The 24,702-nt window shown below is 49.6% G+C and overlaps 1 protein-coding gene across 1 annotated transcript in view; it reads left to right on the forward strand.

The window, feature by feature from the left end:
- Positions 1 to 24,702, forward strand: part of LOC146808836 (D(2)-like dopamine receptor) — a 224,237-nt gene that overhangs the window by 151,328 nt on the left and 48,207 nt on the right. Inside the window, exons 4-5 of the mRNA XM_085614242.1 lie at positions 4,356 to 4,492; positions 9,616 to 9,815. Coding sequence (XP_085470368.1) covers positions 4,356 to 4,492; positions 9,616 to 9,815 — 337 coding nt within the window. The remainder of the gene's footprint in view (positions 1 to 4,355; positions 4,493 to 9,615; positions 9,816 to 24,702) is intronic.

Genomic DNA, 24,702 nt, shown 5'->3' on the forward strand with positions numbered 1-24,702 from the left:
TCCCCACTCTCTCAAATCCATACATAATCATCAGACCTTTAGAAAAATGTTAAAGACACGGCTCTTTCAAGAGGCTGGTATCTGAGGATTTCACTTCCCCTTTGTGTTGTATGAGCGCCAAGATGCTTTCTTTCTCCTTGTTGTTTCTTCTTTCTATGTGTATTGCATTCTGCAGCACACATAGAAAGAGGAAAATGCCTCTCAGGATTGTTTTGTGTAGAATGATGTCGCTTCTTCACAAAAACAATCCTGCCTGCAACGCAGCCATCCTTGCACCATGGCACAAGGGTGCCTGCCTTGGTGCTAGGCAGCAGATTGTGTGCCAGCACAGACAGAGAGCAGGAATATATATATATAAATTGGTAAATATGGAGCATTCCTGCCCTCTCCTTTTCACGCAGCACAGCACAGAAAGTTGGCTTGCTCCGTTGTGCGAAACATTGATAAATCTGTTCCACAATTTTTGATTTGGGATCATATTTTGATCGCCAGTATCTTTCTAAATGCTTACATTTAAGTTTTGGGCTATGGGAATCATTCCTTTACCATTGTCCAGGAGGTTTGCTCTGAAGAGAGTGTGGAGTCTGAAGCAGGGCAATAATACCGGCAGCTGACGTGATCCAGGCGATAAGGACCAGATTTACATGTCCTTGTGTCGTGGAAGGCAATACAAGGCAATGCAAAGACTAAATAAGATTTACAAAGCCATGCGAGGGGCGATTTGTGACGCCTTGCTTGACTTTGTAAAAAAATGCAACGCAATGCAGTGCCTTGAACTGGATTGCAGTACATTTCGCAGTTGTAGGCATTCTATGGACAGAGCATCGGTGTTCCCGTGCATCAACTCATGGAATTTGACGAAATTCTAGATTTGCGGAAATCATTAAAGATGGAATTGCGCCAAAATGGTACACCACCACAGCCACGGAATAACAAGGAGAAATATGTTTGTTTTTCCTCTTCATATACGTGACACAATCTGCATCACACATTGAAAAAGGGAAATTGCCTCTTAGGATTGTTTTTATGCAGGAAGGTGCTCCTTCCTGCACAAAAGCAGTCCTGCCTGTAACGCAGGCACCCTTGCAGCATGAGGCTTGGCAGTCTCAAGTGTGCCAGTGCAGGTAGAGCGCTAAAGACTATACACTTTTAGTAGATATGGGGCTGTTCCGCTCGCTTCAATTCAACATAACGCAGTGCAGCAACTTTGCTTACTGTCCTGCACAGTGTGAAGTTTTAGTAAATATGCCCCTAAGTTTGGAGGCAGCAATAGTTGTGTCACTGGGAGAGGATACATGGGTATTCATTAGTGTTAAGGATTAAAAGTGCTGGTGCTACAGATATTGCACAAGTTGTATAAGGAATGTGTAGGTTTTTTGAGGAAAAGCATTTAGGATTGGAAAATGTGAATAGAATTGCAAAATGATCTGTCCATGAGAGAGGAAGAGGTCTCTGACCTGAAATAGAGTGTAAATTAGAGAAAACAGTGTCCAGCAGGTGCCCAGGTTTGTGTCTGGAAGGATGACCTAAAAGAGGAAGCCCTAACGCAGCAAGGATGTCTATTACGGTGATGGATTCAGCATTCTTCTGTGTTCAAGATGAAAATAAAGGTTGCTCAATAAGGGAATAGGAGTGTGAACAAAAACAATCCTGGGAGGATTTTTCCTCTGCAAAATGCAGCGCACATAGAAAGAGGAAACAACGAGGAGAAATAGATATTCTTCCTTGTTGCCTCCCCTGGGGAGGAGGTAGGTTTTGGCGCATGCCCGGGTTTTCCTTGTTTTGTAAATTTGGCACAGCGTCAACATCCGTGGGTGTTGCGTGGGAACACCCACGACAATGCCCATAGAACGCCTCCCTAGTGCAGAGTGAGGCAACATAGCGATTTGCACTGCCTTGCCTTACCCCATATCTATGAGGCCACTCAAAGCCACGCAAAGCAGCTTTGCCTGACCTCATAAATATGATATTGTAGTTTGTGCAGCTGGAGCGTCACAAAAAGTGACACTCCAGCGGCGCAAGGGGCTCATAATCATGCCCCTTGGTCCTCATGACCGCTTACAATTGTTGCCTTTGTCCTTACTATTAAACCCAAGACTAAGCACTAAGTACAATCTTTACCATGGGTGACCTTGTCCTTACTATTGAACCCATGACTAGGCACCAACCTTCAACACCTGGTCCTAAGGGCCTCTTCCCATTGGTGTACTAGAGCTTACCGTGACTACTGAACCCAGGACTGACCACAACCTTTAACACTTGACCCCCAGGGTCGTAAAGTCGAGCAGACCAAGCTCACTCAGGGAGGTGGTGTGAGGTAGAGACGCAGAACTCTCCCAAACATCTCTTTGCAATCAGTAAATCAATGTCTAATCAGTTCTTTAACTCAAACAGAAGAGGTACTTTAGTCACATAACACAGTTTGGTGCATGCAATTTTAAAGCACAAACAAACGCTGTACACAGATAGTTATCAATGTGACAATCACCGTGTAGGGGGTTACACATTGTTAATTATAAATCGTATTTATATAGTAATTTTCAATTGAAAATTAATTTATAAATACGATTTATAATTAACAATGTGCCTTTTTGATAATAAAATTAAATGTCTGTGGGACAACCATATATCTATTCTGGATGTGTTGCCGAATATTTAAATACTATGGGGAAAGATTTTGCTGTTTCAGTTGTTGTTCTTTCCCTGCTCTCTTCTCCCTACATTGGGATCTTCAGGGAGCCTCTCTTTGTTTCTTATGCTCCCTCCAGTCCCATCACATTGTGGGGCACTTGATTGTTGAGGCGCGCTCTCCTGCAAAGAAGGTGTGGCAGTGCGCGTCCAGTCAAGATGGAGCTTAGCTCCACCATCGCTGCTCTTATCCAGGTAGGTCCTCGCTAGGAGCTCTTCCTCAGCACAAACAGGATGAAGACCCACTCTGTTCTCCGCAATGCTTCAATGCAGACAATGGAAAACTGTCAATGGTGGTATACAATCTTGGAGTAGCGCACTCTCTCTCTCTCTCTCTCCCCCCCACTGGGTTTCAGTTGAGGTGGCCACCGACTTGCAGTCTTCATTCCCCAGGCACCCCTGCAGTCACAAACCCCATACTTGTGAGGGTAATGCATGTGCCACAGGGTCTCCAAGCCTCACAACAAGGCCTGGCAGCACAGATCCTTGCCTGGATTGAAGCAGCCTGTGTTCCCCACACCTTCTTTAGATCCTCGTGGTCGTCCATTTCAAACCAAGGGTCTTTTTTGTGTAAGTGCACCTCCCGTGACCCACCTCAGTAATCATTCACCTCTGTCACTCAAGGCGGGACTCAGGCACCTTCTCCTGGTAGGTTTGACATACATCAGGTTCCTGAACCTTGCGAATGGAGTCAGCTGCTCCAGCCTTGGCACACAAAAGAGCCTCTCGATCTCCACTAGTGTGGGGTTCTGGTAGTGAAAACATGGCTTTCAGTGTCACCTTTTCAACTAAGATGGTGGATAAAGTTTCCAGGTCCAGCTTTAAGACTTTGTTTGGGCTTTAATTGCCTCCCAGACAGTTCCAGCAATAGTCTCTGCCTTCTGGTGTTAACAAGGAGGTGGGCTGGTCTTGGGGATCCCCTTTCAGGGGAAACCCTAAACTAGGGCTCAAAGGAGAGAGGTGCTGCAACACTCTAGATTCTAGTCTACTACAAAGGGATTCCCTCTTATGCAGCATTTGGATCCTGAAAATCAAAATGGATTCATGTGTAGCCAATTCTAAATGTAATAGACACACTCAGCCCTCAGCTTTCTACACACGTGGCACATGGATAGAGCAATAGACCTGGCTGAAGCAGATGGACACACCAATTTAAAAACACTGTTAAAGCCACAAAGTAACTTTCCCTGCCAGGTGAGAGGTAAAAAGGCCTGTCCTGACAATGTAATCCATTGCAGAGTTCACTGTCAGTCCTCCACAGCCTGGTGAGCTGATGGTGGTCCAAGCTCAGTATAGAAGGGCCGCTTGGGCTCCAGGCCACAGATGCTGCTCTGGATCACATTCCTTCTTACAGGAAGCCCTAAGTGCACATGCATGATTGTCCAATGTGCTTAGGCAAAAGGTCTAAAACCTACAGAGCTTGCTGTAGGGAACTTGTGGCACCAGCATGAGCTCTCCAGAGACAAGCAGGAGATCTTTTCTGTCCCAACAGTAATATATACTAAGTCTAATATACCAGAGCTGTCTTCTCCTCCTAGTAGGGTAGTCCTTTCACAATTGATGTCCTGAACATAGTGCACTTGTTAAGTGATGGGATATGACTCCCTGTAACAGTCATATGATCTCTTGGGACCACTAACAGTGATGGGGTGCTCTCTTTCTACCAGGTACACCGCTGTGGCCATGCCGATGCTCTACAACACGCGCTACAGCTCCAAGCGCAGGGTCTCGGTCATGATAGCTGTGGTTTGGGTGCTGTCGTTTGCCATCTCCTGCCCTCTTCTCTTTGGCCTCAACAAGACAGGTGAGCACCACCATCCTCCGCCTCCTTTCTATACCATGATGTCTGCACTGGGTGAGCTGACTCTGCCCATCTCTGGCACTCTCAGGTCAGGAGATGTGCATTTAGGGTTGAGATTGTTGATCCGCCTTAGGGTGGTGATTGTGGATTAACCTTATGGTGGAGATTGTGGAGCAGCCTTAGGGTGGAGATAGTGGATCCTCCTGAGGGTGGTGATTGTGGATCACCCTTAGGGTGGTGACTGTGGATCAGCCTTAGGGTGGTGATTGTGGATCAGACTTAGGGTGGTGATTGTGGATCAGCCTTAGGGTGGAGATTGTGGATCAGCCTTGGGGTGGTGATTGTGGATCAGCCTTATGGTGGAGATTGTGGATCAGCCTTAGGGTGGTGATTGTGGATCAGCCTGAGGGTGGTGACTGTGGATCAGCCTGAGGGTGGTGACTGTGGACAGAAGTGGCTCATAACAGTGCCAAACATGGCTCTCAGGGTGCATGCATGGCTCTGGATATTTGGAAAGGCTCAGGGTATCATGCACAGCTTATGGTTTCATCCATGCATTGCTCAGTGCATCACACATGGCTTTACTCATGACTGAGCATGTCATGCATGGGACAGGGTAGTCCACGTGCCTATGGCTTGTGTGGGTTCTCAAGCACAAAGAACTGCGGGTACTGTGAAGGTTAACAGGCGTATGTGGTGGCTTAGATCTTTTGTCTCACGCGATTGGTGGGGTTCCGCGTGAGTATTTAGCCTATTTATCCATTTATTTATATATAGTTTTATATAGTGCTAACATGACCCAGGCGGGTATCAGAGCGCTTTACAAATGAGCAAGGTTGTACTAGGCTTCATGCTTTGGCAAGGTGTGATGTATGGCTCTTGGTGTTGCACCTGTCAAGAAGGCTGTGTTCATCTCCGGGTGTCAGGCTGAGGACAGAGTTTTCAATCTTAGCTCTGACGCTCCCATGGCTCTGGGTGTCCACTTGGTACTGGGTGTCAGGCGTGGCTCCGGGTGTCCCCTTGATGTTTGGGTTAGCTCTCCGTGTCACTTTTTGCTCTGCTCCTTCCTTCGGTCTGGTGCTGGTTAACAGACTTGTCTCAGGAGTCCAAGCTTAGTTCTGGGTGTTACACTTGGCAATGAATTCTCCTTGGCTCTGTGGGTCACGTTTGGCTATGATGCCCCCTTGGCTCTGGGTGTCAGGGTTAGCTCTTGCTGTCATGCTTGTGTCTGATTCCCCTTTGCCTCTGGCTGTCAGAGTTGGCTCTGGTGGCCTCATGGCTGTATTTGTCAGACTTGGCTCCGGGTGTCACACTGGCTCTCATGTCCCTTTGGCTCAGGGTGTCTCTCTTGGCTCTGATGCCCTTTGCTCTGGCTGTCATGTTTGTCTCTGATGCCACTTTGGCTCTTGGTGCCAGACTTTGCCCTGGGTCTCACACTTGGCTATGATGTCCCGTGGCTTTTGGTGTCCCATTTGACTATGATGCCCCCATAGCTCCGTGTTTCAGAGTTAGTTCTGGCTGTCACACTTGTTTGTGAGCCCCTTTGGCTTTAGTTGTCAGAGATGCCTCTGGTGCCCCCATAGAGCTGGGTGTCACTCTTGGCTCTGATTGTTACGTCATTCTGGGAACTGGGTAACAGGCGTGCCTCTGGAATTCCTACTTAGGTCTCTGTGTCACACTTTATTCTGAGACCACCATGGTACACAGTATTACTTGGCTCTGAGTGATATTTCCTTGGTGCTGGCTGTCACACTTACCTCTAATGCTTCCTTGGTGCTGGGTGTCAGATTTGGCTCTGGAGCCCCATGGCTCTGAGTGTCACACTTTGCTCTGATGCCCCGTTCTCTCTGATGCCCCCTTGGCTCTGGTGTCCTATTTGGCTCTAATGCTCCTTTGGCTCTGGTGTCACACTTGGATCTGGTGTCCCATGACCCAGCTGTCACAATTGGCTCTGATGCTCCCTTTACTCTTGTGCTCCATGGCTCCGGCTGTCACACTTGGCTCTGATGCTCCCTTGTCTCTGATGCTCCCTTGGCTCTGGTGTCACACTTGGCTCTGATGCTCCCTTGTCTCTGATGCTCCCTTGGCTCTGGTGTCACACTTGGCTCTGATGCTCCCTTGTCTCTGATGCCCCCTTGGCTCTGGTGTCACACTTGGCTCTGGTGTCATGCTTGGCTCTGATGCTCCCTTGCTCGGGTGCCCCATGGCTCTGGCTGTCACACTTAGCTCTGAAGCTTCCTTGGCTCTTGTGCTCCATGGCTCCGGCTGTCACACTTGGCTCTGAGACTTCCTTGGCTCTGGTATCATGCTTGGCTCTGGAGCTCAGTCTTAGCTTTGGTTCCCCCGTGACTCCAGGTGTCACACTTGCCTCTGGTGCCCCATGACTCAAGGTGTCACACTTGGCGTTGGTGCCCCATGAACCCACATATCACACTTGCCTCTGGTTCCCCATGACTCCAGGTGCCACTCTTGGCTCTGGTGCCCCATGACTCAAGGTGTCACACTTGGCTTTATTTCCCCAATGATCCCACATTTCACACTTGGATCGGGTGCCCCATGACTCCAAGTGTCACACTTGGCTCTGATGCTCGCTTGGGTCTGGTGCCCCATGGCTCCGGGTATCACACTGGACTCTGATGCCCCCTTGGCTCTGGTGTCACACTGGGCTCTGATGCTCCCTTGTCTCTGATGCTTCCTTGGCTCTGGTGTCATGCTTGGCTCTGGGGCTCAGTTTTGGCTTTGGTTACCCCATGGCTCCGGGTGTCACAAAACTCCGATACTCACTTGCCTCTGGTGCCCCATGGCTCTGGGTGTCACACAACTCTGATGCTCACTTGGCTCTTCGGCCCCCCTGGCTCTGGTGTCACACTTGGCTCTGATGCCCCCTTGGCTCTGGTGTCACACTTGGCTCTGATGCCCCCTTGGCTCTGGTGTCACACTTGGCTCTGATGCCCCCTTGGCTCTGGTGTCACACTTGGCTCTGATGCCCCCTTGGCTCTGGTGTCACACTTGGCTCTGATGCCCCCTTGGCTCTGGTGTCACACTTGGCTCTGATGCCCCCTTGGCTCTTGTGTTTCACTTGGCTCTCATGCCCCCTTGGCTCTGGTGTCACACTTGGCTCTCATGCCCCCTTGGCTCTGGTGTCACACTTGGCTCTCATGCCCCCTTGGCTCTGGTGTCACACTTGGCTCTCATGCCTCTTTGGCTCTGGTGTCACACTTGGCTCTGATGCTCCCTTGTCTCTGATGCTCCCTTGGCTCTGGTGTCACACTTGGCTCTGATGCTCCCTTGTCTCTGATGCTTCCTTGGCGCTGGCGTTGCACTTCACTCTCATGCTCCCTTGGCTCTGGCGTCATGCTTGACTCTGGGGCTCAGTGTTGGTTTTAGTTTCTCCTTGGCTCTGGTTGTCACACAACTGTGATGCTCTCTTGGCTCTTGGGCCCCCTTGGCTATGGTGTCACACTTGGCTCTGGCGCCCCATGGCTCTGGGTGTCACACTTGGCTCTGATGCCCCTTGCTCTGGTGTCGTACTTGGTTCTGATGCCCCCTTGGCTCTGGTGTCACACTTGGCTCTGATGCCCCCTTGGCTCTTGTGTTTCACTTGGCTCTCATGCCCCCTTGGCTCTGGTGTCACACTTGGCTCTCATGCCCCCTTGGCTCTGGTGTCACACTTGGCTCTCATGCCCCCTTGGCTCTGGTGTCACACTTGGCTCTCATGCCTCTTTGGCTCTGGTGTCACACTTGGCTCTGATGCTCCCTTGTCTCTGATGCTCCCTTGGCTCTGGTGTCACACTTGGCTCTGATGCTCCCTTGTCTCTGATGCTTCCTTGGCGCTGGCGTTGCACTTCACTCTCATGCTCCCTTGGCTCTGGCGTCATGCTTGACTCTGGGGCTCAGTGTTGGTTTTAGTTTCTCCTTGGCTCTGGTTGTCACACAACTGTGATGCTCTCTTGGCTCTTGGGCCCCCTTGGCTATGGTGTCACACTTGGCTCTGGCGCCCCATGGCTCTGGGTGTCACACTTGGCTCTGATGCCCCTTGGCTCTGGTGTCGTACTTGGTTCTGATGCCCCCTTGTCTCTGGTGTTACACTTGGCTCTCATGCTCCCTCGTCTCTGATGCTTCCTTGGCTCTGCTGTCATGCTTGACTCTGGGGCTCAGTGTTGGTTTTGGTTTCTCCTTGGCTCTTTTTGTCACACAACTCTTATGCTCTCTTGGCTCTTGGGCCCCCTTGGCTCTGGTGTCACACTTGGTTCTGATGCCCCCTTGGCTCTGGCTGTCTTGGCTCTGAGACTCCCTGGGCTCTGGTATCATGCTTGGCTCTGGAGCTCAGTCTTGGCTCTGGTGCCCCATGGCTCCAGGTGTCACACTTGCCTCTGGTGCCCCATGACTCAAGGTGTCACACTTGGTTCTGATGCTCCCTTGGCTCTGGTGCCCCATGGCTCCAGGTGTCACACTTGGCTCTGGGGCTAAATATCTCGTGGTCTCAGGCTTGGCTCTGATCCCCCCTGTGGCCTGCTGTCACACTTGGCTCTAATGGCACCTTAGCTCTGGTGTCGTACTTGTTTCTGATGCCCCCTTGGCTCTGGTGTCACACTTGGCTCTGATGCCCCCTTGACTGTGGGTGTCCCACTGGTGCTAGACGTCAGGCCTGTATCTAGAGTGTGAGCTTTGCTCTGAGTGTTATGCATGGTTTTGATGTTCCTTGACCCAGGGCGTACCCTTGGTGTCCGGCTTGTTTCTGGAGTTCCTTCACAGTTCTGAATGTTTTGATGTTCCCTTGACCCATGGTGTACCCTTGGTGTCCGGCTTGTTTCTAGACTTCCTTCGTAGCTCTGAATGTCACGCTTGGCATTGATGTCCCCTATGAACTGGTTGTCAGGCTTGACTTGGTGTGCTCTCGGTGTCAGGGTTGTGTCTAGTTCTGTATGTCACACTTGGGTGTGGGTGTCACGCTTGGGTATGAGGCCATGTTGGCTCTGGGAGTCAGGCATGACTGAAGAGTGGAGCTTTGATCTGGGTGTCACACTTGGCTCTTTTACCTGCTTTGCTTGGCTCTGAGTGGCCCTTGGCTCCGGGTGCCATACGTGCCACACACTGATCCGTCTCCTTGCCCTCTCTCTCTGCAGCCACCCGAGAAGCCATGCGCTGCAGCATCGCTAACCCGGCCTTCGTGCTGTATTCCTCCATCGTCTCCTTCTACGTCCCCTTCATTATCACCCTGATGGTGTACGTGCAGATCTACGTGGTGCTGCGCAGGCGCAGGAGGCGCGTGGCCACCCGGCGGGGCAATGGAGCCCCTGAGGCGGATACACAGCCTAGGACCAAGGTAACCACTTCCATGGGCCCCCCTCAATGTTACAGCACCCCTTGAAGTCCCAACACACGTGGCGATTCACAGAGCCACCTCATTCCCCCAGGCCTGTGGTGATATTGACATTTCTGTCTGGATGGAGGACGTTCAGTGGCTACTTTTGTGGACAACACACATTTCCGTTAGTTTGAGTGGGCCTGGGAGCCTATTGGACTACACTTCCCATGTTCCCCTGCACTTCTTCCATGCCACAGCTTCCCAGGAGTACCTGGGCGTGTCCCATGGCTAGATCCATTCTCTATCAACACGTGTTGCATTTTCACAAATTAAAATAAATCATCACACTGGCCCTTCTATGCCACAAATCACACATGCCGTTATGTTCAGCTGGAATAAAGTAGTGCACAGAAATAGAATCCATGCGAGTGCTGTTTTGTATAATTTTCACACAACAGAAACAGCAAGGCAAGTTGCAGCATTTTCAAATGTTTGATCAATGCAGGTCTTAAAGTGGCCGCGCCCCCGCAGACTTTAAAATGTTATCTAGAGATGGAGGCCCATATTCTGAAAGGTGTCACGCCACGCAGCGCAGCACTCAAAGAGCCTATGCAGCGTTACGTTACAGGTTCCATATTTACAGAGATATGGCTCTCTCCTCCTCTCTCTCTAGTGGCTGCTCACGCAGTGGCGGCCACTGCCTACCTAAGGTGGTAGGGCGGCCGAGGGTGGAGAGCGTGGCGGGTCGGGAGCGAGGGAGAAATAAAATATAATAATTTTAAAAAAAGACTTCCCTGCTGCTCCACTCCGCTCCCGCTGCTGGCTGCATCGCTGTTCCTCTCGACGGCCGACGGCCAGAAGGGGATGGGCTCTCAGGGCACAAGCTTCGCACCCAATCTAGGCGCTGGCATTGGTCTGAGCGGCCTCGTTTGCCGCTCAGACGGTGCATTGGAGTCTGTTCTCTTTCTCCGTAACAAACACAGCCAGGTTGGAGAAACATTAATGCACATGTGTGTTTGGCTGGCCTCGGATGAACGACCAAACGCGCGCGGGCACTTATGAGTGCACTGTACTCCTCCCTGACATGCTCGTCCCTGCCCTATACTTTTGCATTGGGCTCAGACACCATAAATACAATGATAAGAACGCTGCGGCATTATCATTTTATGTATTGTCTGCTGGCACGGGCTGTGGGGCGACGCTCCTCTGCCATTACGGAGGCGCCGCACCTGGGATGGTGTCAGGGCTGAGTGGCGGGGCAGGGGGAACAAACAACGACAATAAAACAACAAAAAACAAATGAAAAATAACTTACCTGCTGCATCGCTGCTCTTCTGCTCGTCACCAGCACAGGCTCCCACAATCTACTGCAGCCAATCCTGATGCTGCTCTGGCAGAATGAGAGCAGCGTCGGGATTGGCCTGAGCACCCGCGAAGTGTGCTCCCAGAGGCTGAGAGCCTGTGCCTGCTTCCTCCAACCCGGCTACGGAGCTCAGATTGGAGACAGCTTCAGTGCGCATGTCGGTACAACCATCCTCAGACGGCCAGCCAAACCCACGTACGCACTGACCACTCCCCGTCTGTGACTGCCCCTGAAATGACCCCGCTTCCAAGATTCGCCTAGTGAGAGAAAAATAAAATGATAATAAACCGGGTTTACTATATTCTTATTTTTATATTTTTGCAGCTGGTGATGGGGGGCGACACGCCTCCGCCATAGTGTTAGGGTAAGTACGTGAATATACCATAGGTTTTATACAGGAAGGATAGACTTCCTGTACAAAATACTATGGCCATTTCCATTCTTTGTATTAGTGCTGCACAGTTCAGCACGCATGCAAAGTAGGGAAAAAAAGGAGAAACTAAAACATTTCTCCTTTTAACACCTGCTTTCAAGCTGCATTCATTTTTGTCGCTAAACCCTCTCCACCAGTGTTAGTAAATAGGGTTTAGCGTCAAAAAGCACAGGTGGTTGCATTGGAACGCACATGTACCACGCCCCCTTCACTCAAAGTAATGCAAAGCGGCGTTTCGTGCTCCTTTGTGTTACTCTTCCATACACACCCATGCTAATACCAATCAGCGTTGGTTTAATAATTCCCAAATAGGTTTAGCATCGGGTTGGCGTTACAGAGGTAACGCTAAGCCAACACTGAGGGGCATATTAACAAGGCGGCGTTATAAAATTATCGCCGCTTTTGCGGCCGTTTTAGGTCGAAAAGCGGCAATAATTTGATCGCCTTATCAGCAAAGACGCGCTATCGCGTGTTTTGCTAACTTAGCACCCGTTTCCAGCACGCCTAACTTTGCATCGCTAATGAGATGCAAAGTTGGCATGGCTGTGAAACCAACCAGGGAAAATATCGCGAAGGCAGCTCCGCGATACTTACAAGGAAGGGTAGCGATTATTTAAATCGCGTTAAGTATGCCTTAACGCAGGAATTTAACGTCTGTTAAATTCCTAAGGCATACTTAACATGGGGGGTGGATTCTGTGGCTAAGACCACAGGCCCTATCATCTAGGATGTCGCCGTTTTCCACCATGGAAAACGGCGATATCCAGACTATCTCTGGAATTTTTATTGCCTCTGCAATGCGCGTTGTTAATAACGCGCTAACCGGGCGATAAGTTCCAGAGATAGCCGGCGATAAATATGCAAGCGCTAAGCGCGCTTTGCGATATTTATCGCCGGCCCTTGTTAATATGCCCCTAAATCTTTGTGAATGTAGGCCGGAGTCCTTTTCTCCTGACGTAGGGTAGCCACTTATCCATCTTTTAACCGGGAGTAAACAAGGAATGATACAAACATTGGTAAAGCCAATTGGGCTGGCCTTGGCAAGCCTCCTATTTATTTATTTTACTAACATAGTCAATAGACATTGCAAGTGTAAAAAGATAAAAATTAAACATGTTTTCCCTGTTGGTGGTGTGCATACGTTTGAAAAAGAAGTAAAACCTAACCCAGTACAAAAATACCTTTATAAATACCCCATTAAATTAAACAGATAAACAGAAATAAAAACAGAGATCCAGACTGGCCTACCAGCCCCAGTACTGAAGTGTGCAAGAGAAAAATACCATCACTCACAACGAAGAAAGCCAGAGGCTGAAGTGGGCTAAACCATTTCTCGTGCAATGGGTTAGGGTGGGCGGTAGCAAAAGGGAGCATCAGAGCCAAGCATGACACCAGAGCCAAGTGTGACACCAGAGCCAATAGATGAAGAAGGCTGACTGAATAACCCCCTAAGCATGCATATATATATATATATATATATATATATATATATATATATATATATAGTTTTTAAAACATGAAGCTGTCTCCAGATCAAGCCCTCGAAGAGAGGAGCTGACAGTCCCCCTAACCTCAATGCTTCAGAACATTCCTTTAACACAGTTTGTCGGCTCCATTTCAGGTTATGTCCTGACTGGACTTACCTATGAGAGGTCAGAGGTGCTGGGCCGAAGACTGGATTCTATCACAACTCTCCCACGAAAGGGAGAAAATGTGTTTAGAGAAGAATAAAAGACAGGAGAATTTGTTAACAATTGAGCTGCATTTTGATTTCGACCTTTTCAAGAATATCACAAGAATGCACAATACATTAAGGTGCCGATTACGATCCGGTAAAAAAATTCCCCGTACGACTCGTATCCGGTCTTTTTACCGTACGAATCGTACAAGTGCCGTACAAACTGCCAATTACGATTCGCATGGGAAAAAGACCATCGAATCGCATTGGGAAGAATTCCCCACACGTCCTCGGGTCGGAAAATGTGTCCGACACGTCCACGGACGATTTACAGTACAAACGTGAAAAGTGAAGTCCGACCGCGGAAACCCGATCCATCCCGTGCGTCCGATGTTACAACCGTATGGAAAAAACACCGTCCGCACCGAACACCTATAGCAAACATGGAGACATGTGCCCGCATACGCGCCCAACACCCCCCCAGCCCCCGTACGTTCGAGTCATACCCCCCGTGTATGTACACCCCCACCCGTGTATGTACACCCCTGTACGTGTCGTACTCCCCCATGTATGTACACCCCTGTACGTTCGAGTCGTACCCCCACCCGTGTATGTACACCCCTGTATGTGTCGAACCCCCCGTGTATGTACACCCCTGTACGTTCGAGTCGTACCCCCACCCGTGTATGTACACCCCTGTACGTGTCGAACCCCCGTGTATGTACACCCCTGTACGTGTCGTACTCCCCCGTGTATGTACACCCCTGTACGTTCGAGTCGTACCCCCACCCGTGTATGTACACCGCTGTATGTGTCGAACCCCCGTGTATGTACACCCCTGTACGTGTCGTACTCCCCCGTGTATGTACACCCCTGTACGTTCGAGTCGTACCCCCACCCGTGTATGTACACCCCTGTACGTGTTGAACCCCCCGTGTATGTACACCCCTGTACGTTCGAGTCGTACCCCCACCCGTGTATGTACGCTCTGGGGGTACGCACCGTACATACACGGGTGGGGGTATGACTCGAACGTACAGGGGTGTACATACACGGGGGAGTACGACACGTACAGGGGTGTACATACATGGGTGGGGGTACAACTCAAACGTACAGGGGTGTACATACACGGGGGAGTACGACACGTACAGGGGTGTACGACACGGGTGGGGGTACGACTCGAACGTACAGGGGTGTACATACACGGGGGAGTACGACACGTACAGGGGTGTACATACACGGGTGGGGGTACGACTCGAACGTACAGGGGTGTACATACACGGGGGAGTACGACACGTACAGGGGTGTACATACACGGGGGGTTCGACACGTACAGGGGTGTACATACACGGGTGGGGGTACGACTCGAACGTACAGGGGTGTACATACACGGGGGAGTACGACACGTACAGGGGTGTACATACACGGGTGGGGGTATGACTCGAACGTACAGGGGTGTACATACACGGGGGAGTACGACACGTACAGGGGTGTACATACACGGGTGGGGGTACGACTCGAACGTACAGGGGTGTACATACACGGGGGAGTACGACACGTACAGGGGTGTACATACACGGGGGGTTTGACACGTACAGGGGTGTACATACACGGGTGGGGGTACGACTCGAACGTACAGGGGTGTACATACACGGGGGAGTACGACACGTACAGGGGTGTATATACACGGGTGGGGGTACGACTCGAACGTACGGGGGCTGGGGGGTATGACTCGAATGTACGGGGGCTGGGGGGGGTCGGCGCATACATACAGGGGCTGGGGGGGGGTCGGCGCGTACATACGGGGGCTGGGGGGGGGTACGGCGCGTAACGGGCCACCTACTCTGGTCGTTTCGCGCCGTACTTCGCTTTTCCGGCACTTTTTGGGTGCCGTGAAAATATTGCCGTCCGGACTGCTGTCGGTTCGAATCGTACTTCCTGGGTCGTGAAACGCTGCCTGAATACGTCCCGACGTCACGTCGCAGCATTCCCGGATCACATTCGTATGTATATTTTCGTCGGTCGGTGTTTTGTACGACTCGTACGGAAATGGTGTTTCCGTGCGAATCGTAATTCCATGTTTGTAAAGTTTTACGACCGGGTACGAGTCGGACGGAGAAAACGCTCCGACCGACGGTTCGTACCCGGTTTTTACCGGATCGTAATCGGCACCTAAGTCTAGCGCTTCGAGATGAGATGCGGCTAGGTTTAATGTATGTACCACACAAGGAAAAGTGAACTGTGTCTTCTCTTGACAGTTAATAATAGGTGTTTTTACCCAGCTAGATGCCACTTCTCTCAGCACCTGCAGAAGAATGGAAGATTTATTTAGCCGGCAGGGGTTCAACACTCTTCCTTACATGTACCTGGCTGCGTCATCATAGCTGGACAGGGACTTGTGCAGCCTGCAGCTAACACTTACACTGAGACCCCTACAAAACACAAATGAAGCCACTGATCTCTCTACTTGGATTAAAACCTGTGACAATCAGATTGTACCAAGTACTTTGCAGCAGGTATGTTAATCACTTGGGCTATCTTAACAATGTTGGAACCTGAGACATGTTGGAACCACTCAGATCTCTGCAATAATATCTTACCTTACTGAGCTTTTTTCACAGCTGTTAAACTTAGCTGGCAGATGTAGTCGTCAGGATAACTTAAAGTAATGGTCGCAAGACGTGGTGTCACCAGGGCCTTGGCAGGTTCTAGCGCCTGCCAATCTCTGCAGCCAAAGAGGATTTGAAGAATTGAGAAAGCTGGGATCTCCTCCGAAAGAAGAGGTGTCAATGTGGACGGCGGTCCCAGAAGACGGATCTCAGAGGTTCTTCTGGGCTTCCACCTCTTACCACAGTCACCTCCTGAATCGGGTCTGGCGCGGGCCTTCGTCAATACCTACACGTTATTTTCAAGAATGATCTCTGATGAGTTGGTCCTCTCGGGGGACATTTACTGCAGACTGCTTGCTCTCTTTTCCTCGCCTCCTGTCAGTCACTTGTAAATCTTACATGGATTGATGCTCGGGTTTGCACTAATGCTCCACATTCTGTCTGAAGTCTGTCTTCTGTGGCCTTCTTCCTCTGCCTCCAGAATTTTCTAAAGGACTCATTTTTATACCATGTAAAATTTAAAGCTCCTTTGAACTCTGCTATCGCCTCCGACAACGTTTCTTAATGAAGAAATGTCTTATTTTACCCCCTTTCTGCTCTTTGACAGGGCTACTTTATCAGGGGGTTCTTTTCACTTTATTCTCGGTTTCATATATTGGAAGGTCTTTTATTTCAAAGCACCATCTCTTAATGATATCCCAGGTGCTTCCCTAATTGCTTGACTTTCTTTTCCTCCCTCCCACGCAGGAGCGGCCATACACAATATGGGACGCGCGTTTTTCAGCACAGGGGTCCCGCTTGAACCAGGGTAAGCCACTGAAAGGGACTTAGGTGGGCCTAATGTGACAATAAATGCATTTTATGGAAATGATAGTGAAGGTGAGGGACGGTCATCAGAAGACTGTGGAGACACAATGGTGAATTTGTTCAAAGAGGCCTGGGGGTGAAGCTAGAGTGCCACATTACCCACGAAACTAGGTTCAAACTAGAGTCTGTCAAAGTCTTTATGTTACAAGGTGCATTGACACGGGCGCACTTTGCAAGCCTGCTAGTCCTTTTTAGCCATAAAATTCCAAATTAGTACACTTTCCACGTATACACTAGTACCCGAGTGTCACCACCAACATATGTTGAAGACAAAGGAGCTTGCGATATTGTCTCATTGACAATGTATTTCCATAGCGACAACAGGGGATGAAGGCGCCGCAGCCAGAAGAACAGACGCGGGTCACCTCCAGGTGACATTCAACAATGCATCCTCCTCCACTCCAGCTCGCGCTCATTAAGCCTTCACAGGGAGAAAATTGCAGACGCCACCGACTCAACGAGCCACAGTGGATATGGAAACACCCAAAATGCAGTTAATTCGCAGTGAGAGGTGATTGGTTGCTCCCTCGTCCCCGACCTTGGTATTTTTTGTCTATTCAGCTTCCTGGGAGAGGTCAAAGTACTTGTATTTGGGGTCCCTTTAAATGTCTTTACTTCTGCAAATTCGTCAGATTACGAATGTTGAATATGTACTTAATGAAAGATGGAAAGAAACGTGGCATAGTCTGCGTGCACTATACCAGCGGGGAAAGCGCCGAGTTTTCGAGTCAATGAGCTAGCAAACCTGTGAAATTTTCATCCCGGCGCTCGTTCACTTCTCTCCGCTGCTTATTTCTTTCGCTCCTCGGCTCACTCCGCCGATCAGCTTTCTTCCCTCCTCTTCGCTCCTCTTCTATCCCTGACTTTCACTCTCTCTTTTCCCTCTGTCGCTCGCACTCCTCCCCGGTTTCCTTTCTCTTTTGTTCTCTTCTCCTCTCAGTCTTTTTCCGCCCTCTCTATCTCTTTCTTGTATATCTTGCTAATAACATATTCGGGTTCTGTTCATCTTCCCGCCCTCCCCTCATCTCCCTTTGAATCCCGGCTGCCTTTGTTTAACACCTCTTTTCCTCGTTTTTCACTCGCTATCCACACGTCCCCCACCCCGGGACATGGACCAGAGATGTAAGTCTTTCTGAGCGTCTCGGCAGCCGAGCGACTGGGCAGCTACTGTACGGTGTCTCGCCGCTATACACGAGAGGGACAGATGGGCACAGACCCCCGCGGTGGGCAGCCATCTCAGGTGCGTACGGGCTGGCGTCCGGGCTGGCTGACCCTACAAAGGGCTAACGTTACAAAGGGTCAAGGCATTGGGTTGACCCCGATGTAGTATTCGGCAGTCTAGTTGTGCTAGGTGACGTTGCACCGCATCCGCAGGCCAGGCGTGGCCTGTGGGGTTGAATAAATGGAGCCGCCCGCTCGGGGCGTGGTTCTCCGTCCCACGAGCAAATGTCGAGTGGTTGTGTCCGCGCCGCGTAGCAGCGCGGCCTAGTTAATGCCCCACGTGGGCCTTCCCCGGTCCAAACATAACACTGGCGACGAGGCGGGATCACCAATACCCGCGTCTCACCCGCTGACGACCCGGCTGCATCGCGGAGCAGACGAGGGACAGGCAGTGTGCCGAGGGGAAACAGCCTTTACCACGAAGCATTTTCTACGCATTACGTTTACAGCGATACACTTACCTCGTAAACGTCTTCACAACGCGCAATGCTTCAACGACCATCTTCACCACGCAAGCAACGTCATCACGGAACAACGTCATCCTAATCCGAAAAAAAGCATCAGTCCGTTTTCAGTGTCGGCGGAGACCTGCGGAAAAAGGAAAAAAAAGAAGAAAGGGGGCTTGGGGGGGTCTCCCCCCCAAAAAAAAGAAAAAGCGGAGTAAAGGTAAAATCGAGGTAACGGCAAAGCGTGGAAAACACATTCCGTTGTAACGCATGCGTGGTAAAGGCATGCGTTGCAACGGAATGCGTAGTAACGACATATATTCTGTGCCGAGAGGAGCGCGCACGTGCTCAGGCACAGAAGAATCACCGGGTGAAGCAGCATCGGCGGTAAGGAGGCAGAGAGAAGAACGAGCATCTTGGGGATAGGAACACGTGGGAAGCCAAGAAGAAAAAAAAAGAAAAAAAACAAGCACAAGGCAATGCAACAGCCCATGGCAATGCAACAGCCTGGAGCATAAAGGAGGCTGTGGGAGACACGTAATCACGCTCAAGGGGGAGAAGGAGTTCCAACTTACAAGGGAACAAGCACAAGGCACAGCAACAGCGGAGAGTGTAAAGGACACATCCTGAAACAAAGGGGAAGCAGGAACAAGGCGAACAAACACCTGGGGTCCCCACAAGTGAGTGCGCAGGCTAGGAGGAAACGGACAAACATCACGCCCGCCAGGAAATTAATACCCCAAAGCGGCAGCAAGCCAGTGCAAGACGGGAGGGCACACAAGAAAGCGGAAGCCACGCGTTTTCAGCCGCCCCCACGCGTAGTACACGCCCAAGGCCGCAAGCTAAGCAGGACGAGCCACCGACCTCAAGGGAACGATGGGGGACAACGATGGCGGAGCAGCGGCCGGCCCAGGAGCCGCACCAGGTCCAGCGACAGTGGTAGCCCGCGTCCCATTCCAACATGCAGCGTCTGGAGTCCTGCCCCCATTCAGTGAGCTCGAAGACCCTGCCACAGCGTCTCCCAGGTGGAAAATTTGGATAGAGCGACTCAATTACTTCAGCGCAACCAGAGAGACGGACGGCACCGTGAAGAGGTCCCTACTCCTGCACTACGCGGGAGATGAGATATTCAAACTGTTTAAGCACCTACCCAACACGGGGGTTGCCACAGACTACGATGCGGCGGTGGCCGCCCTCGACGCCCACTTCGACCCCCAATTAAACCCCGATTTTGAGCGTTTCAAATTACGCCAGGCCCGGCAGAGAGAGGGAGAATCGATGGACGTGTTCTATGCTAGACTTCGCGAGCTTGCCAGCACGTGCACCGAAGATGACCAGCCCAAAGAAATACGCGCCCAGCTGATCCAAGGGTGCCGAGACAAAACACTGAGAGGACTCATCCTGCGCCAACCAAAAATAGCGCTAGAGGACATGCTGGTATTGGCAAGGACACATGATCTATCGGCAGCCAGGGCAAACAAAATGGACAAGGCGCTCACGAAGGCCCCTGTACGAGAAGAAAACATCGAGGTGGAGCGAGCGGACGCCCTCCGAACCAAGCCGAGAGGAGACTTCAACAAAAGTCGGAAGTCAGAAGAGACCAAACCAAGATGTGGATACTGTGGACATGAGCCACACGCTGCAAAGGACTGCACTGCGCAGGGGAAAACGTGCGCCAACTGCGGGATTCCCAACCATTTTGCCTCCGTATGCCGAAGAAGGACGAGAGGCCAAGACTTCCGCAACCGGAGGCCCCCGACGAAGGCAGTACGACATCTGTCAGTGACAGAGGAACGATCGCAAGACGGTTCGAAGGAGAAAGGAAGGAAATATCGGGAGACAAGTGATGAATCATCAGACGACGATGAGGGGGAAGCATTCCTCATCTCATTTGCGAGGGAACTTAAGCTACGCCGCAGGCCCCAACCGACGTGCACAGTTCACGTGGCGGGAACGGAAGTCCAGGCGGAAATAGACACAGGGGCCACCGTGAATGTAATGGGCCTCCAACAATACCGCCGCCTAAAGCCTTGTCCTCCAGTAAGACCGTCCAAGACCAGAATCTACGCTTACGGAGCGGATACGCCGCTCCCGCTGAAAAGAAAGATCACAGTTCCTGTCAAGGCAGAGGAGCGAGAGGTCACGACGACAATACACGTGATTGACAGAGAAGCGGACACCCTGCTAAGTAGTCACACGGCGGAAGACCTGGGGCTGATATCCTTTGCAAGGAGAGTACAGGCTCACCAGGTAGACGAGCTGCTGGATCAGTTCCCGGAGCTGTTCCAAGGCCTGGGACGCATCAAGTGCAGCCCCATCAAACTACACATTGACAGGACAGTCGTCCCCGTCGCGCTGCGACACAGGAGGGTCCCTTCCACCTGCGGCCACTGGTTGAGAAGGCACTATTCAAACGAAGGGGGGTCCCTAATGCTTGGATGGGTAGACAGGGGAAATAGGGAACAAGGAGGCCTTCAAAGAAAGAACAGAACCCACTGTCTACACTACGTCTGATATCATTAGGCCCAGGATTGGGTCACATTAATAAGAAAAAGCCAAGGGCAGAAATAGACTCAGAATAATAGGAAAACCAAAGGAGATAAAAAAAGAACAATTTTATTTCAATAACAGTATTCACAAATTATAATTTTTGTATAAAGGATAAGCCATATAGCATACAAAATATTTTGTCTATACATAGAGGTCCCACACGTAAAGACAAACAAACATACACTCATTCAGACGACACGTTCATATATAGACCAAATATGATACAAATACACACAATATACATTTAAATTTGCCAATAAAGTTTAAAAATCGCCTCAGCGATATAGGACTTCAACAGAAAGAGGGTAACAATTCAGGTAGGCTCGTGCATTCCCAATAGATAGGGATAAATAAATTCTCTCAGAGAGCACGAGGGAGCAGAGGCCAACGCACGTTTCGGTGTGAACTACACCGTCATCAGGGCAACGAAGATGTAAGGCGTGTGGGACAACACAGAAGGAGCCTATTGCCAGATCATAGGAAAAACATAAAACAATAAATCAACAAATCAATATTAATACCATTTAGACAGAAACATTTTGGTCAGTATACAATTGCATTAAGGTGTCTACTTCACAGTTTGCTAAAAAGTATAAGCATATTGGGGGGATAAACAAAAGGATAAGGGGGTAATAATCTCAATGTTGAGTCAAAAAAATTCCCAAGGTCAGAATGATATATAAGAGGATAACATATAAGGCCAGAACTGGTGGAGAGCTTAGAGATGGATGAAATCGAGGTGCACCCAGAAAAATGGAGTCAAGACTAAAGTAATCAAGGTTTAAGCAAGGAGGTAGATACACACCCGTGAGGTAGAGGATATAAAATCCAAAGAAGTACAACTGTGGTTCGCCAATCTCCAAGAGATAAAACAAAAGCAAATCATACAGATAGGAAAGGTGAATATGTAGAAAGACGAGGATAAAGAGTAGAAACAATAGAGGAAGCATCGTACCTTTATATCAAGGATGCCATTAACAACTCAGGTCTTCTGTAGGGTATGGAGGAGTATAAGGATGTACATCAGAGGACAAATCGGATCTATGGAGGAAAAGACAACGGGAATACACAGGAATACACTACCCTTGAAATCCATAAGAGATGAAAAATAACCTAAGTACCCTAAATGCCTGCAAACAGACATAAAGATGAAATAAGGGTATGCGGAGTAGGCGTTGCTTACCCAGAATAGGGTCCAATCAATAGAGGTCTGGGGTACATAGGCTGATACTGGACAGAGGTTAAGGGGGTCGTCAAGGGTGAAAACCCCCCAGGTATTGCAGATACGAGTATTCCAAACTATCAGGAAAAAACACAAAAGATTTTACAGTAAAGAGATAGCCAAGGGTACGCGGAAAGGTCCACTAAAATATGTTTCAGGTAATGTAGAACGTAAGACAATAACTGGATAACAGAAAACTTACCCGGCGTATGGCAGGCCTTCAGACGAGGCGGTAAGTGGAGAGAAACTCCGCAAGACAATTTCTCACAAGCACAACCATAGAAGCAAGGATAAGGATAATCACAAGTTCGCCCGTTCGATGAGGGGTCTAAGGGAAAAAGGAAACATAAGAGGTCTAATACAGGGGATATATATAACTGATAGGCGCAGGGGTCAGTGTAAAGACATCCAAGGCCGCATCGAAGCGCTAGATGAAACCCCAATGACGTGGAATGGGGGTACAAGGACCAGAGGCGTAGCGATAGAATACGGACATATGCCTAGCATAAGAGGTGGAAGAGACGAGGATCTGAGAATACAGGTAAGTGCAACCCGAGGCTGCAGGTCCAAACAGCAAGCAATAGGCAAATAAAAAGCAAGGAGATTCCTACCGTTAAACAAGCTTGTCGATCCGGCGTGGAAGCGGCAGCAAAGATCAAATCCGATAACGAAGGAGATCCGAGCTCAGTCTGCCGGGATTTAAGTACGGCCCGACTGATTCAAAAAACTAGAGATGAGAGTTCTCACGTGAATGGGAAGGGTATGAAAACAAAGAAGGGACCAATTTTAGAGGGGCCGATCAATTTTGGCGGCCATATTGGAACGGGACAGATGGGGAAGAGTAAAAAACAAACGGGACCGGGGTGAAAAAGCTAAAGTGACAAATAAAGAATGAATAAAGGAAATAAATGGGACAGCGGAGATGAGCACAAAAAACGTGCTAAGGCGTAATACAACACCAAATATAAAATGTAGCTGAAAATAAGTCATCAGTCTTATGCTCAAAAATGGAGTTGGAAAAGACTATATGAAATTACAGTATTAAGGAAAACTTTCTAAGTGATCCTGTAAAGAGGAGAATGAAGAATCGGACACTAGTAAGGGAAAAGTCAATATCAATGGAAGTGTCTTCCTAGATAACCATCAAGGGAGAAGAGGGTAATCATAGGGTAAAACAGGACCCAACAGGGGGACAAATAGGTGAATCATAGGGAGCTAGTTCATGTTATGGCATTTTCCCAAGGGCAGGTCTCATTGAGGCCCTGGGCTACAGAGTTCAAGTAGTAAATCCAGAACACTTCCCTCTTTTTTCTCAAGGTCGTGGGGTCCTTGCCCACTGGAGTGTGTATTTTTTCCAGGACAGTCCATTTAAGGTCTTGTTCTGAGTGGGCAAGGCTAGTCCAGTGGGAAACAAGGGGAGCCCCTGATTTTTTTAGACGAATGTTGGATTTGTGTTCCCCAATCCTTAGACGGCATTCCCTGCCAGTTTCACCAATATAGGTCAGGTCGCAAGGGCAAAGAATTGCGTAAACCACATTAGTGGTTCGACAATTGGTCATTTCCGTCAATTTGATGGTTCGTTTATTGATAATAAGGTTTTGTTCAACCAGAGCGTTGGGGCATGCTTGACAGGATCCACAGCGGTGGTTGCCTGTGATGGGGGGTAGGCCAGTAATGGACATTTGGCGGAGGGAGAGAGAGGATTCTGGTAGTTTGCCACGGACAAGGTGATTCCTAAGGTTTTTGTTCCTTCTGAATGCAAACAGGGGTTTGGGCAATCGGTCATTGTCGTCCATGTTAAGAAGGTACCAAAGGGAATTGATAACCTGGCGGATTTTGTGATTAATGTTAGAGTGCCGAGTGACGCAAACCAGTCGGTCAGAGACTTTGTCATGTTTTCGTTGGAATATGGTATCGCGATTATAATACCTGGCTCTCTTGAAAGAGTTCTTAATCAGTCTGGGGGGATAACCCCTATTCAGAAGCTTGGTTTTCAGGATGTCAGCCTGATATAGGAAATCCTTGGTTTCAGTACAGTTTCTTCGAAGCCGGAGAAATTGGCTGAAAGGGATACCCTCTCTTTGGCAGCGGGGATGGTAGCTGTCAAATTGGAGCAGTGTGTTCCTGGCGGTGGGCTTGGTGTATAGGGAGACATACAGAAGGTTGTCTTTGTGTTCAACCCATACGTCAAGGAATTCAATCCTTTTATTGCTGGAATGCACCGTAAATTTCAAGTTTTCATCAGCTAGGTTGACCCATTGGACAAACTCATCAAGGGAAGCCTGGTCACCCTTCCAGATGAAAAAAATATCATCTATGAAGCGGGACCAGGCATATACATTCTCAAAAAAAGGGGCGATCTCGTTGTAGATGTTCGTCCTTTCAAAAACCCCCATATAAAGGCAAGCCACACTAGGAGCACAGGCAGCCCCCATGCTGACTCCCTGGGTTTGTTGGTAGAATTCGTTGTTAAATTCAAAGTAGTTTTCACCCAGTATGATTTTCAGAAATTGGAG

The sequence above is a fragment of the Triturus cristatus genome, chromosome 7 (assembly GCF_964204655.1).
Source record: "Triturus cristatus chromosome 7, aTriCri1.1, whole genome shotgun sequence".
In the NCBI taxonomy this organism is placed as follows: domain Eukaryota; kingdom Metazoa; phylum Chordata; class Amphibia; order Caudata; family Salamandridae; genus Triturus; species Triturus cristatus.